Raw genomic sequence first — 14351 nt, 5'->3', positions numbered from 1 at the left:
CTTTAAAACGTTCAAGAGCAAAGATGTCAGTTTGAGGACTAAGTTGCCTCTGACCCAAGCCATGGTATTTCCAATAGCCTCATGTGCATGTGAAAGTTGGACAATGAATAAGGAAGAACATAGAAGAATTGATGCATCTGAGTTATGGTATTGGAGAAGAATATTAAAAGTACCATGGACTGCCAAAAGAACAAACCAATCTGTGTTAGAAAAAGTGCAGCCAGAGTGCTCCTAGGAGGCCAGGATGGCCAGACTTCATCTCTCATACTTTGGACATGTTTTCAGAAGGGCTAAGTCCCTGAAGAAGGACATCATGCTTGGTAAACTGGAGGGTCAGAGAAAAAGAGGATGACTCCCAACAAGATGGACTGATACAAAGACAGCAGCAATGGACTTGAGTCCATTGTAGGAACGATTGTGCAATTGGCACAGCGCTGGGCAGTGTTTCCTTCTGTTGTGCATAGGGTTGCTATGAGTCGATATCAACTTGACGGCACATAACAACAACATGTAACACTCTGGTATGTTTTATGACATTCATCTCAGCATTGGAGATGGCAGGTACACAGGAAGAGGATCCTGGAAGCTGGTACTGTAGTCTGGGTGCATGAGGAAAGTGGGATGTGTGTGTGTGTGTGTGGTGGTAAGTGGTCTGATTTAGGAAGTTTTTGCTGATGGATTGATTGGATGTGGGAGAAAGAGAAGAGTCAAGGATGACTTCACAAACAGAGTTGTCATTTTGAATTGGGAAAAAACATAGGGGAGGCAGTTTTCAAGGGAAAGATTGCACGTTAGATTGTTGTTGTTAAGTGCCGCTGTGTTGGTTCCAACCCATAGCGACCCTGTATAGGGTTTCTGAGGAGCAACTGGTGAGCTTGAACCACCGACCTTGAGGTTCAAACCAATTTTGCAGTCTAGCTCATTAGCTCACAGCACCACACCAGGATTCCTTATGACAGAACAGGGATGCAAGGAAGAAGAAGCATACCTGACACCCTTTACACCCATCCCAATGGTAACCACCAACAACCACAGGTAGAAGAAGGTAACTAAATAAGGAGACAAAAGATGAAAAGCCAATGAGCTATGAGAACTTTAGAAATGGGCATTTTAAAGAATAAATTCCCCTAGACAGCCATGATCGACTTCTGCAACATCTTGCTAAGTCCAGGAGAATTCCGGTGGCATGTTTGCTAACACTAACAGGCATCCAAATAAAGATGCTGACTAGGATGTATATAGCTGGAGTTCAGTATTTTGTTGTTAAGTTCCGAGGCTGTAAATATTTACGGGAACAGAACGCCTCATCTATCTGCCACGGAACCGCTGGTAGTTTCCAATTGCTGACCTTGAGGTTAGCAGCCCAGTTCGTAACCACTACGCTACCAGAGCTCCTTAGGTCTGTTTTAAGACTGAATCTGGGGATACAGATGGTATCCAAGGCTGTAAGACTGATGAGACAGGAAGGGATAAGAGTGTTGACAAAACTAGAGTGGATAGAGGAACAGAAGATCATAAAATGGGGAAGAGGAAGAACCAGCAAAAGTGACTGAAAAGCAGATAAAAAGACAGGGAGGAAGGAAATCAGGACAGTGGTTTTCTGAATCCAAGTTAAGAAAGTGTTTCAGGGAGGGGTGATCTGCTGGGTCACATGCTACTTGGTGAGAACCAAGACTCTGGTCATGTTGGTATTAATAAAGGCAGTTTCAACAACAAGGTGGGTGTAGCCTGATTGAAGTGGGGGTAGGTATGGGGTAAGGTCAGGAAACAGAAAGGAGATAAACATCTTTAGGAGTTTTACAGTAAAAAAGTGAACCTGTCCCCCCTCATCCAAAAAAAAAAAAAAGCTAAAGAGGATAGAGAGAAACACTGTTAACTGATGATATATGGAGGGGATAATAATCAATGTAATGAAACAAGCTATATGAATGGTTGAATGTGAAGCTGATGATGTGCCCTGTAAACTTTCACTCAATCCAAAATAAAAACATTTAATTTAAAAAAAAAAAAAAAAAAGTGAACCTACTAGAAAATGGGAGGGTGGCTGGAGAGGAGTGGTCACTTTTTTTTTTTTAAAGAGAAGCAATGAAAACATGATTGTATACAGATGAGCATGATACAAAAAGAGGGAAAAATTATGATATCGTAGAGGATGACGAGGAAGGAGATGAAGGGTAAAGAGCAACATTATACCCTCAAGAGAGTTACTTCCCTTCTCAGAAACTCAATTTATTTATCAGTAATTTAAGAAAAAGACTGCTTACTTAACTCTGGGTAATGTCTTTTAAGAATATGAAAAAGGATATGAATCGGTGCATAAATGTGAAGATTGGCAGTTTCTACAGTTAAAGAGGTGGGTAGGTGAATAAATGAGGCGATGTGAACTTGTGAGTTTATTAATCTCTACAATTTTCTCTGTAAAATCAGAAGCAAAGTCATTAGGCAAGAGTGAGGATGAGAAGGAACAGATGGAGGTTTGTTGAAAGTGGAGCAATGGTACAGTCCTGTAGAATTAAAGGCGGGCAAACTGGATGTAGGGATGTTACAGTTTGCCTTGCGGGATTAGTCCCTCCAGGCTCTCTGTAGTCCGAAACGCGTTTCCTTGGAGATTGCAACGCGACAGAAAACGTCTGGGAAGTTCTAGTGACTTGGGTAATTGCGCGATGCACATTGAGGAAAGGAGGCTGGATAGGCATCTCAGAAGATCAGGGCTCCGAGGATTGCAACGCTCCTTCCACGTTCCCCAATGGCGCGCAGCTTTCCAAAGTGAGTAAAAAGGAGCCTGGGGTAGTGGAGTACTCATGAGTAACCCCACCTCCTACTAATCTTGCATACGCCCTGCCTCTCTTCTGATTTCACCCCTCCTCGCCTACATCTTTGAAGCTCTGTCTCTTCTCTTTCTCTCCCACATTATTCCTCTCTGTCCTGAGTCAACTGCGGTTTCAGGTTCCAGACACTATGCATGTTTCAAGTTCCCTGGGATATGAGGTTGAAGTTCTGTCTCTTCACCCCCTACTCCCACTCTTTTCAGACCCGACCATTCTGGGATTACATCCACAATCCACAACTATCCGGCTCTGGTGAGTCTTGGCGGGATAGGGAGGTAGTAGGGGCTCTCTGACCTTGGGTCTGAACTTTGCATCCTCTCAACACACATGGCAGGTGATAAGAGTTCGGACAAGCTTCTGAATCTCGGTTTTTTTTTTAATCCTATTTCCCTATCAGAATATATTCCTTTGCTGTTCCATAAAGTTGGTAGCGTAGTGGTTACGAATCGGACTGCGAACCACAAGGTCAACAGTTCGAAACTACCAGCTGTTCTGCGGGAGAAAGATGAGGCGTTCTGCTCCCATAAAGATTTACAGCCTCGGAAACCCTCTGCAGGGTCTATGAGTCCGAACCGACTCCGCGGTACTTAACAACAACAACAAAGATTTACAGCCTTGGAGACCCTGTTACGGGGTCGCTGTGAGTCGGAAACGACTCCACAGCACATAACAACAATCTTTATAGAAGCCGATCGCCAGTCCTTTCCTTTGCCGTGCCACAGCATGGATTGAAAATGTTAGCCTTTAGACTAGTAACTGAGTGCAAAGCAGTTGAGCCACCCAGGTACAGGGTATATTATGCTGTTCCCTGAATGCTATTCTTACTTCCTTAATATAGATCTTGGGTTTATTTCCATGTCTTTGGTTTCTGACAGTTTTTGCACCTCACTACTTGCGTGTGCTGTGTAAATTGTGGCTGGTTGATAAAAAGTAATAGCTAAAATTTTTGGAGCACTTACCACATACTTTACAAATATTTCTGAGAATCATCACACCAGCCCCTGAAAGACGGTTTTATTAATTAATAAGTGTAGTTTACAGAGGAGGAAGTTGAGGTAAAGTCACAGGTATCTGTAATGGGTAGAACTGGGATATGAACCATTTGAACTACATGACTAACTGTGTTATTATGTCTGATAGGATTATGGTCAATGGCAGAGGCCTACTCAGAAAATGCAGTCTTCTACTCTGCCTCCAGTCCAGCCAACCAGCGGCCAGAAGAAAAACAAAATGAAAGACTTGGTTAATGCTCAGTCAGGTGGGCAAGGGACACTAGGAAGCTGATTTAGGGTTTGGGGAGAGCATGGAATAGCTATTCTTGACCTTGGTGATTTTATTTGTGTTACCTCCTGTAACTTTTTTTTTCAGTTGCTTCATGTTAAGCATTAGTGATTGGTACATGTTTTTGAATTATAGTATATAAACTGGTCTTTCCTGTTGTCAGATAGATACTTTCTGTCACTGACAACTTTGTACTTCAGGATGGATCTTAAAATGTTCTTTTTGACAATGAATCGGTGACGTGGTTCCTCTTCAATTTATCATTCTTGACATAGTAAACCTTATGACTGTCTGATTCAAAATGGTCAACACCAGTCCATTTCAGCTCACTAATACCTAGTATAAGGAGCTCTGGTAGTGTAATGGTTATGAATTAGGCTGCTAATCTCAAGGTCAGTAGTTCGAAACTACCAGCAGTTCCGTGGGAGAAAGAGGAGGCTTTGTGCTTCTGTAAAGATTTACAGCCTTGGAAACCCTTGCAAGGTCACTCACTATGAGTCGGAACCAACTCCATGGCACATAACCAACCACCACCAGTGTCTATTGTATTGATCTTTATGTGTTCCATTTCATTTTTGGCAACTTCTAATTTTCCTAGATTCACACTTTAATACTAGGGACATTCCATATCCCTAGTACTAAAGGATGTTTGCAGCTATTTCTTCGAATTTTAAGTCATGTCACATCAGTATATGAAGGTCTTAAAGGCTTGTTCCATCCACATCATTAAGGTTGACTCTGTATGAGGAGGTCATATTTTGAGTGCCTTCTAACCCAAGGAGTGTTATCTTTGGGCACTGTATCAGTGTTCTGTTGCTATTCTAAAGGTGTTCACTGGACACCTTTTTTTCAGTCTGAAGGGACTTCAAAAAGTTTGTGGAAAAATGGAATTAGAGATAATGGAAAAATTTCCCTTATATCTCTAGGTACTTCTTCTTAAACTTGTGCACTATGGCTAACCCTGCTGGCATTTGAAATACTGGTGGCATAGCTTCCAGCATCCCAGCAACATGTTGGTGGTTCAAATCCACCAGCGATTCCACAGGCGAAAGATGAAGCAATTGTCTTCTGGAAAGATTTACAGTCTAGAAAACCCTATGTTGTTGTTAACTGCCGTCAAGTCGGTTCTGACCCATAGCGACCCTGTACAGGGTTTCCGAGGCTGTAAATCTTTACGGGAGCAGAAATCCTCATCTTTCTCCGCAGAGCGGCTGGTAGTTTTGAACTGCTGACCTTAAGGTTTGCAGCCCGATTCGTAACCACTACACTACCAGAGCTCTTTAGAAATGGGGGCAGTATAAATCTGTTATATAATGCCACTGGCTCTCTAGGGTCTAGTCACCACAGCCCAACAAACTGAAAGATGAGTGGTGTTTTATTGACTAAACCGAGGCATTTGACTGTGTGGATCATAATGAATTATGGATAACATTGTGAAGAATGGTAATTCCAGAAGACCTCATTGTAGTCACGAGGAGCCTGTACATAGACCAAGAGGCCAGTGTTTGAACAGAACAAATGTATACTTCATGGTTTAAAATCAGGGAAGATGTGTGTCAGAGCTGTCTTCTTTCATCTATTTCTTTAATCTGTTTGCGGAACGCATAATTTCAGTGGTATATGAAGAAGAATGCAGCATCAGGATTGGAGGAAGACTCATTAAGAGCATGTGATATGCAGAGGACACAAACCTGCTTGCTGAAAGGGAAGAGGACTTAAGCACTGATGAAGAACAATGACTATAGCTTTCAGTATGACTTACACCTCAGCATAAAGAAAACAGGAATTCTCACAATTCTCGTTTAACCACCAACTTTGCAGTTCAGATCGACCATGACTCTGCAGCGCCACACCGGGATTCTGTATGAGTGTTAACCTATTTTATTAAAAAAATAAGGAGATTTTGGAACTTGGTTAATTAAATTCCTCTGTACCTCTTAAGGAGTTCTGGTGTGGCATTGTAGTGTAAGCACTGGATCTAAACATCAGTTTGAACCACAAGGTTGGTGGTTCAAACTCACCTACCGCTCCTCAGAAACCCTATACAGGGTCACTATGGGTTGGAACCGAATCGACAGCACTTAATAACAACGATATACCTTTAAGGAGTCCTGGTGTGGCGCTGAAGGATAAGCGCTGGATGGAAAGGTTGGTTTGAACCACGGCGTAGATGGTTCAAAGTCACCAGCTGCTCCTTGAAAATGCTATATTGGGTTGTGATGACTCAGAACCGACTCAGTGGCACTTAACAACAACATACTTTTTAAGGCACTGGTGTGGTGCCATGGGATAAGTATTGTACTGCTTACTGCAAGGTTGGCAGTTCAAACCCACCTGTTCCAACCGCCTGTATGGCACACAACATCATCAGACCTTTTTAAAGGAACCCTGGTGGCACAGTGGGTTAGGCACTGGGCTACTAACCAATAGGTTGGTAGTGGTGGTTCAAACACATAAGCCATTCCACAGGAGAAAGATGAGGCAGCTGAGTTCTATAAAGATTTAAACCTTGAAAACCTTATGGGGTAGTATAATTCTGTTCTACAGGGTCACTAGGAATTGGAATGGACTCAATAGCAGTGGATTTTTTAAATTTGTTTTGTTTTTAATGCCTTATTGTGAGTTATGTGATAGTTTACATGGGAGAACATTAGCTTCACACTGATCCCATCGTATATCGTTTCCTTGCCATGGTTACAATCTCCTCCATGCATCATCCACCAACCACAGGGTATACCCTGCAAGCCTAAATAGCAGTGGTTTTTGAGGCAAATAAAAAAGTTCATTGTATTTCATTTTCAAATAGTTCATTTGTCTGATTAACCAAGTCCACTAGGGATTTAAGTAATTCTTGTAAATCGAATAAATAAAGTAAATATGGATAATTTTATGTTTTTAAAAGAGTTCTCATAATGTATCTGCATAAACTTAATAAGACTGTCTTAAATTTTTCAACTTAAAACGAATAAAAATCAGAATCTAATTCACATACTTTAAATTAAATCCCAAATATATATATATATATGTAACACAAAATTAATGGTTTGACTTACTTCATCAACTTGATACTTAATATGAGACAATTATGGATATTGACCCACTAAGAAAGAAAAATAAGACAGGCTGAGTATCTTTCCCATGTGAACTGGGTTGCACTGATGAATTCTAAGTAGAGCTACAACTACCTAGGTGAATTGTCTTGTGTGTGTGCAAGACAGGTTAAGAGGAGGCTGGATTTTAAGACTGTCTTCCAAATTCTTTATTCAAATCTGAATTATTTTCTAGTGCTCCTTGCAAGGTTATATGCTCTTAGGGTTGTTTCAGAGACGTGCAATGAGTTTTGTCATTGGTGCTGTGTTCCCTGTTCCCAGGCCATTAGTTAATTCCTACCAATTATGAGTGTATAGCCAATGTATGTAAGTCAGGCACTATCACCAATTCTTTACTGGATAGTAACTGCTTATTTCATCTTCACAACATGGTTGTTGTTGTTAAGTGCCTTTGAGGCAGTTCTGACTCATAGAGACCCTGCATAGGGTTTCTGAGGAGTGGTGAATTTGAACCACCAACCCTGTGGTTCAAACTGACCCTTGTGGTCCAGTGCATTATCCCACAGTGCTACACCAGGACGCCGCTCATGACATGGTAGGTATGATTATTCCCATTTCACATGTTGGGGAAAGCGAGAGACAGAGAGATAATGTGACATGGCCAAGGCCACACAGCTCGTAGAAGGTAGACCCTGAATTCAAACCCAGTTTGTCTGGTGCTACAGGTTTGCTCTTTAATCCCTATTTCACCTGACCTTTCCACTGGTCAGTTTGCTGGGAGAGCAGGAATTTGGACTCAGGCCTGCTGGCACAGTTATCAGCAAGGCACAAGGAATGGGGGCTCCTGACTCTCTTTTGGATGGAAGGGTGGGAAGTGCTGCCTAGTTGTGTCCAGTACTGGTCCTCTTCTCCTCTCAGCACGTATTCAGTCCTTGCTTTTGTTGGGCTCAGAGTGGGGCCTCAGGAGCTTGTTGGGTGTGAAGTCCATGTCACGCTGTCATACCTTCTAGGGCTGTGAACAAGTGGGCCAGGGGCCTCTGCTCTGTTCCACTGATGGTACATTCCCTGGGGCATGACTCTAATCCTGTCTGAACTCACACCCTCTTCTTGTCCTTCTCCATTTAAATCCAGCATTGTTCTCCAAGTCCATTGTATCGGGGACTAGCCACCTGAGGAGTCAGCAAGATCCAAGCAGAGGGGAGAAGTTGGACTCTGGGAAGATGCAGGCCAAAATCCGACTAATGAGGGTATGGGGGCCCGAGTACTGGGCTGGCTATGACTACAGGAAACATACACAGAACCCTTCTTGGGGGTCAAGATGGACTTAACTTCTTCTTCATAGCAACCCTGTAGGCATGATCATCATCATCCCTATGATACAATGGGGGAAAGGGAAACTCAGGGAGATAAGTGACTTCCTTCAGGCCACAGAGCCAGGAAATGGGTACTAGTGATCAAAACCAGTTCAACAAAGCTTTTGCTGTTGTTTACAAGACTCAGGAAAAGGATCAGAATCATATTTTATTTCACTCCGTTAGGAAAGATCTAGTAGCTTGAACATCTTAAAATTGCCAGTAAATTCCCCTGCCCTGGAATGCAGTGCTCTATAAAGATGGGATCACTATTTAATTTTCCACATTAACTGATATAATTTTAGATCATTTTCTCATGTATTATTTTATGACTTCTATAATTTTCTGAACAATGCTTCAGTGTTATTGGAATGACAAAAAGAAGACCGGTTTTTAGAGTCCATAGTAGAAAGTAAAATACTAAATATACAACAAAAGAACATAGAAAAATTCTGGATTTCTCTTAAGAAATTTTTAGTAGCTCAGTGAAGAATGACTACTATATAAGAAAATAGGAAAATTATATTTGCTTTGAAACTTTTTTTTCTTCAACCTTCAGGTTTGCTGGCAAATGGTTGCCCAGCATTCAGAAGGGAACTCACACATATCTGAATATGTGCATACATATTTAGGCATACAGTTTACTTTAGTTATTATTGAGAATGTACACAGCCAGACAGACACCAAGTCATACATATTTAGGCATACAGCTTACTTTAGTTATTATTGATAATGTACACAGCCAGACAGGCACCAAGTCACCAGTTTCTACCTGAAGGATGCAGTGACAGCGATGACATTCTTTAAATTGTACAATCATTCCCACTCTCCTTTTCCTATTTCTTCCTCCTCCATTAACATAAACTCCTGGCCTTCGAAGGTTCCTATCTTTCAAGTTGCTGTTGTCAATTTGATCCCTTACACCTAGATCTTAAAAGACCATAATACTCAAGGTAGAAAATCTTTACTAGTTAAGTTAAACTATTGTTTGGTTTTAAGAAGAGATTGTTGTTGTTATTGTTATGTGCCGTGGAGTTGGTTCTGACTCATAGTGACCCTGTACAGGGTTTCCGAGGTTGTAAATCTTTATGGGAGCAGAAAGCCTCATCTTTCTCTCGCGGAACAGCTGGTAGTTTAGAACTGCTGACCTTGCGGTTCGCAGCCCGATTTGTAACCACTATGATACCAGAGCTCCCTAAGAAGAGATTAGGGGACGTTTTTATGTAAGGCTTACCGACGATCTCGGGGCAATAGTTTCACGGGCTCATCCAGCCTCCATGGCTCTAGAAAGTTTGTATTCTAATAGGATTGAAATTCTGTTTTGCATTTCCCCCTCTTTTGATTAGGAGTCTACCATAGAATCTTTAAATCAAAATAGAACTCATTTTTATTTTTTGGAACTCATATTTTTGATGTTATTTCTTCCTGATTTTTTTTCAAAGTATATGATTTGTTTAATTAAAAACGGATGGTCTTGTCTGTAAATCTTCACTTAATTTACAATATAAAGTTTTTTAAAATAAAAATAACAGAAATCTATGATGTCACATTTCTGGTGGCTGAAATTAAGGTGTCAGGAAAGCCAAACTCTGGAGGTTGTAGGGAAGAATCCTTCCTTGCTTCTTCCTCATCTCTTATGGCTCAGAGCAATCCTTGGTGTTTCTTCATTTATATCTTCATCATTGCAATCTCTGCCTCTGCCTTCACATGATGTTCTCTTCTAGATGTTGCAAATACCCAGGAAAATGGAGAAGGAGTTGTCATCTGTAGAATTCCAAGCATGAGAAAACTCGCATCTGTTGTGATCCCCTTCAAAATTGAAAGTGGTAGCTGGGCCCCATATAGTGCTTCTGTTTCCAGGCTAGTAGAGACTGTGCTTTGTGTCCTTTTAAAAGGACGTTGCTGGTTTCCCTCAAAGCAGATTGCCAGGACTTTCTTCTGAGAGGTCTCTGGGAGGGTTCAAATGCCAACTTATGGGCCAATAGTTGATTGCTTAACTGTTTGTAGCACCCAGAGACTCTTTTAAAATGATACACTTTTCCAATCCACATCCCTAACTCCTTCTTGGAAAGCCATGGCCATCAATCACTCAGTATTGATTCCGTGTTACTGATGTGGTTAGTTGTCATTGAGCTGGCTCAGATTCATAGTGACCTTATATATAATAGAACAAAGTATTGCCTGGCTCCATGTCAGCTTCATGATATGTTTGAATCCATAGTTTCCCTCAGACTTGCTGACCATCTACTTTCATTATGTCCTTTTCTAGAGATTGGTCCTGTGAGCTCCTCCTGATTTTTAAAAGGTGGTTTATGTGTTTTTGTTTGGTAAAGATCGTGAACTTGGACAAGTTGACTTCAAAATCTGAGCTCCTAACCCATTCCTAACATTGTCTCATAATCATTCATTCATTTAGTTACAACAAATATGAGGGGGCTTCAAAAAGTTCATGGAAAAATTACATTGTGTTTTCATTCCACTTTTCCATGAACTTTTTGAAGCCCCCTTGCATTTATTGAGCATCTACAGTATGCCAGATCCTATTCAGAAGTGCACATTCAGCCATGAGAGCTCACATTCTACTGGGAGAGACAGACAATGACCACGACAAGTAAATATATAATGTGTGTAGTGATGATACGTGCTGTGAAGAAACATAAAGCTTAGGAGGCTAAACAGGGACAGAAGAGGGATTGGTAGTGACTGTTTTAGAGAGGCTGGTTAGGGAAGGCTGCTGAGATCTGAAGGAAGTGAGGAAGCAGCTATGTGGCTCTCTGAAGGAGGAATGTTCAGGTAGAGGGTATTGTACATTCAAGGGCTGTGAGGCCTGTGTTGGCTGCAGCAGGTGAGTGAGAAAGATGGGAAGCTGTCGGGGGTGGGTGATGGGGACAATTGGTCTACGATTAAACCTTGTGTTTTCATGCTGAGTATGGCTGGAGGTGTCTTTGGGCTGTTGCTGCCAGGCACGGTGCCAGATACAGCTGTCAACAAGACACTTAGTTCCTGGTGTTAGGGAGCTTACGCTTAGGAGGAGGACACATAGGAAATGAGTTCAACCCACATTTACTATGTTCCAGGCACCAATGTATGTGCTGGAGATGCGGCTGTGGCCAAACTATCAGAATGCCTGCTTGCCTGGGCATGACATTCTAGCTGGGGGAGACAGACAAGAAACAAGGTAGTAAGAAAGATAGCGACTGTGTCAGATGGCGGCAAGTCTTGGAGAAAAAGAAATTAGGGAAGGCGGAGACGATTATAAATCGTAATTACATAATTACACATTGGGATAAGGAGCAGGACTGAAGCAATGCAGAGTTTCAGCATTATATCTGGTGGTCAGAGAAGACCCCTTCTAGACTTCATTGTTGTTAACTGCCATTGAGTTGGTTCCAACTCATTGCAGTCCTGTATAGGGTTTCCAAGGAGCGGCTGGTGGGTTTGAACCAGGGACCTTTTGGTTAGCTGTCCAGTGCTTAGCCTACAGTGCCACACTAGCAGTCCACCTCTCTAGAGCCGTTGTTATGTGCCGTGGAGTCGTTCTGACTCATAGCGACCCTGTATAGGGTTTCCAAGGCTGTAAATCTTTACAGGAGCTTTAGAAAGCCTCATCTTTCTCCTGTGGAACAGTTGGTAGTTTCGAACTGCTGACTTTGCGGTTTGCAGTCTGATTCATAACCACTATGCTACCAGAGCTCCTCCTCTCTAGAGCAGAGGTCATTAAATTATGCTATTTATCAGAATCACCTGGGAGTGGAGTGTATATTGAAAATACAGATTCTTGTACTAGGCCCAGGAATACTGGGCGTATTGAGTATTTTTCACATTTTGAGATATTTTGGTCTGGCGATTCGTGGGCTATTTAGTGGAGTGGATAAGAGTCTAGACTTTAGTGACAACAGCTCTGGTTTGTGGTCAAGTTACTGAATCTCTTTGGACCTCAGTTTCTGCTTCTGTAAACTGGGGCTAGCAATGGTGTCCAGTTCACAGAGTTACTATAACAATGAAACGCAGTAATGCACATAGTAAGTGCTCAATTATTTGAGATACAGTGTTATTCTTCTAAGAATGCTGGTGGCGCTGTAAAATAAGTACTGGACTGCTAACCGTAAGGTCGGCTGTTTAAACCCACCAGCCACTCCCTGGGAGAATGATGAGGCTTTCTGCTTCTGTAAAGATGTGGTGTTACTGGTGACTCATAGCGACACTGTGACAGGCTTTCTGAGGCTGTACATCTCTCTGGGAACAGGAAGCCTCATCTTTTTCCTGTGGAACTACTGGTAGATGATTTGAACTGCTGACCTGGTTGATAGCTGCCCAGCTCATAATCTTCTTTGTTACCAGGGCTTTCTCACAAAGATTTACAGCCTTGGGAATCCTGAACCAGGTCCCAATGAGTCAGAATTGATACTCTGGCAGTGAGTTTGGTTATTCTTATGTGGGGAATAAAGGAGCCAGGGGCTAGGTAGGGGCTGTTGTTGTTCAATACTGTGGATTCAGCTCTGATTCATAGCAACCCTGTGTAGGGTTTCCAAGGAGCAGCTGATGAGTTTGAACTGCTGACCTTCTGGCTAGCAGTCTAGTGCGTATCCTACAGTGCTACATCAGGAGTCAAGGAAGGGGTTATTGTTGCTGTGAAGTGCCATTGAGTTAGTTCCCACTCATAGCGACCCTGTGTAGGGTTTCCAAGGAGTGGCTGGTGAGCTTGAACCACTGACCTTGCAGTTTAAACTGACCTTGCATTCCAGCTTACTAACCCACGGTGCTACACCAGGACTCCCCAGGAAGGGGTAGTTGCTGGTAGTGAAAGAAATTAGGACGAACTGGAGGAAGAAATTTGAAGAAAGGAAAACCAAAGAAATTAGGAAGAACGGAAAGGAGAAAAAAGAAAGCAAATAGGTGTGGCAGGGGTGGAGGGTGAGCCTTAGAGAGTCGTCACTGAGGGCACCCCACATCGTATTCTGTCATCTCGCATAATCTTTAAAGCAGCTCTCTGATGTAGGTATTCCTTTCCTCACTTTTAGAATGACTATAATAGGGCTTTAGGGGCAGTGTCGGATTACCCAATAATCAAGGTAAGCACAAACTTTCTTGTGTATGCCTACTAATCTGTAGTGAACAATTTCACAATTTTTTGTCATACAAAGCTGCTTCTAGGACTGGCTGGCATCTGCCTTTCTCCCAACCCCCACACCACAGCACCTTCCTACAGAATCCAAGTCTCTTTTCAAATTTAGATCCCTGGCAGGGATGGAGTACACAGTTAGCAAGGTAAGCATAGATTTACTTGTGCTTATTTACTTTATCTTATTCACTATGGATAAGTAAGCACAAGTAAGCTCATGCTTACTTTGTTTATTGAGTAAGCCACCCATGGGGGCGGTGATTTGCTTAGGTTCACTTAGATCAGAGGTAGGGAACATCCTCCCCACGGGCTATATAGTTGTTAAGTGCCATTGAGTTAATTCCTACTTGGAGGGATCCTGTATAGGGTTTAAGAGGACTGGCTGATGGGTTTACAATCACTTCAGACTAATGATGCTGCCCAGTGCTTATCCTACAGTGTCATACCAGGATTCCCAGCCATCACACTGCTGTTAAATACCATCAAGTCAGTTCCCACTCATAGAGACCCTGTATAGAGTTTCCAAGGAGTGGCTGGTGAGTTTGAACTGCTGACTTTGTGGTTCAAGCCAACTGTGAAGTCCAGTGCTTTATCCCACAGCGCCACATCAGGACTCCATGCAAATAAGATTGTTGTTGTTAAGTGCAGTTCCGACCCATAGCAACCCTGTATAGGGTTTCTGAGGAGCAGCTGGTGAGCTTGAACCACCAGCCTTGTG

At 42.3% G+C, this 14351-nt stretch overlaps 1 protein-coding gene across 1 annotated transcript in view; it reads left to right on the top strand.

Annotated features, from left to right (window-relative positions):
* The first annotated feature begins 2663 nt into the window (after positions 1–2663).
* The window catches only part of LOC102827378 (chromosome unknown open reading frame, human C20orf96), a 22995-nt gene continuing 11307 nt past the window's right edge, over positions 2664–14351 (top strand). The window contains exons 1-2 of the mRNA XM_006860778.1: positions 2664–2766; positions 8291–8406. Coding sequence (XP_006860840.1) covers positions 2664–2766; positions 8291–8406 — 219 coding nt within the window. The remainder of the gene's footprint in view (positions 2767–8290; positions 8407–14351) is intronic.

Source organism: Chrysochloris asiatica, unplaced genomic scaffold (assembly GCF_000296735.1).
Source record: "Chrysochloris asiatica unplaced genomic scaffold, ChrAsi1.0 scaffold00039, whole genome shotgun sequence".
Taxonomy (NCBI): domain Eukaryota; kingdom Metazoa; phylum Chordata; class Mammalia; order Afrosoricida; family Chrysochloridae; genus Chrysochloris; species Chrysochloris asiatica.
Note: the sequence above shows the minus strand (reverse complement) of the source record. Positions and strands in the feature narration are given on the sequence as shown.